We start from the raw sequence: 376 nt of genomic DNA, 5'->3' as shown, positions 1-376 counted from the left end.
CCCCATCAAACACTCCCAGGACAGGGACAGCACAGGGTTAGGTACAGAGTAAAGACGTTACGGCTCTGATGAGATATCCATTTCTGTTTGCTCTCTGGGACACTGATCAGCTGCAGTTGAAGAATAGGGAGGAACCGCCTCGAGGGGCTGAGTGGCCTCTTTCCGTTGCCATGCGACACATTCACGACCGTGTGATAGATTTCGACATGTATTTCTATTGAAAGCAACGGGGCTGTTCAGAAAACCGCAAACTCCTGTTTGTCATCAGTGAGCGTGTTTGTGTTTTGGGTTTGTCTTCCAGAGGCTCGGAACAGCACACGGAATGGACTGGAATGTCGAGGGTGTTTCAGCAACTCATCTGAATCCTGCAGGCTGT

General features: G+C 50.3%; 1 protein-coding gene across 2 annotated transcripts in view; it reads left to right on the top strand.

Moving 5' to 3' along the window:
• LOC109923216 (urokinase plasminogen activator surface receptor) overlaps positions 1–376 on the top strand; it is a 13,374-nt gene that overhangs the window by 8,403 nt on the left and 4,595 nt on the right. For both annotated transcript variants that reach the window (XM_048620538.1, XM_048620537.1), the window contains exon 4: positions 302–371. In XM_048620538.1, the coding sequence (XP_048476495.1) occupies positions 302–371 (70 nt within the window). The remainder of the gene's footprint in view (positions 1–301; positions 372–376) is intronic.

The sequence above is a fragment of the Rhincodon typus genome, chromosome 47, assembly GCF_021869965.1.
Source record: "Rhincodon typus isolate 14 chromosome 47, sRhiTyp1.1, whole genome shotgun sequence".
Lineage (NCBI taxonomy): Eukaryota > Metazoa > Chordata > Chondrichthyes > Orectolobiformes > Rhincodontidae > Rhincodon > Rhincodon typus.
This window is presented reverse-complemented; position numbering and strand designations above follow the sequence as displayed.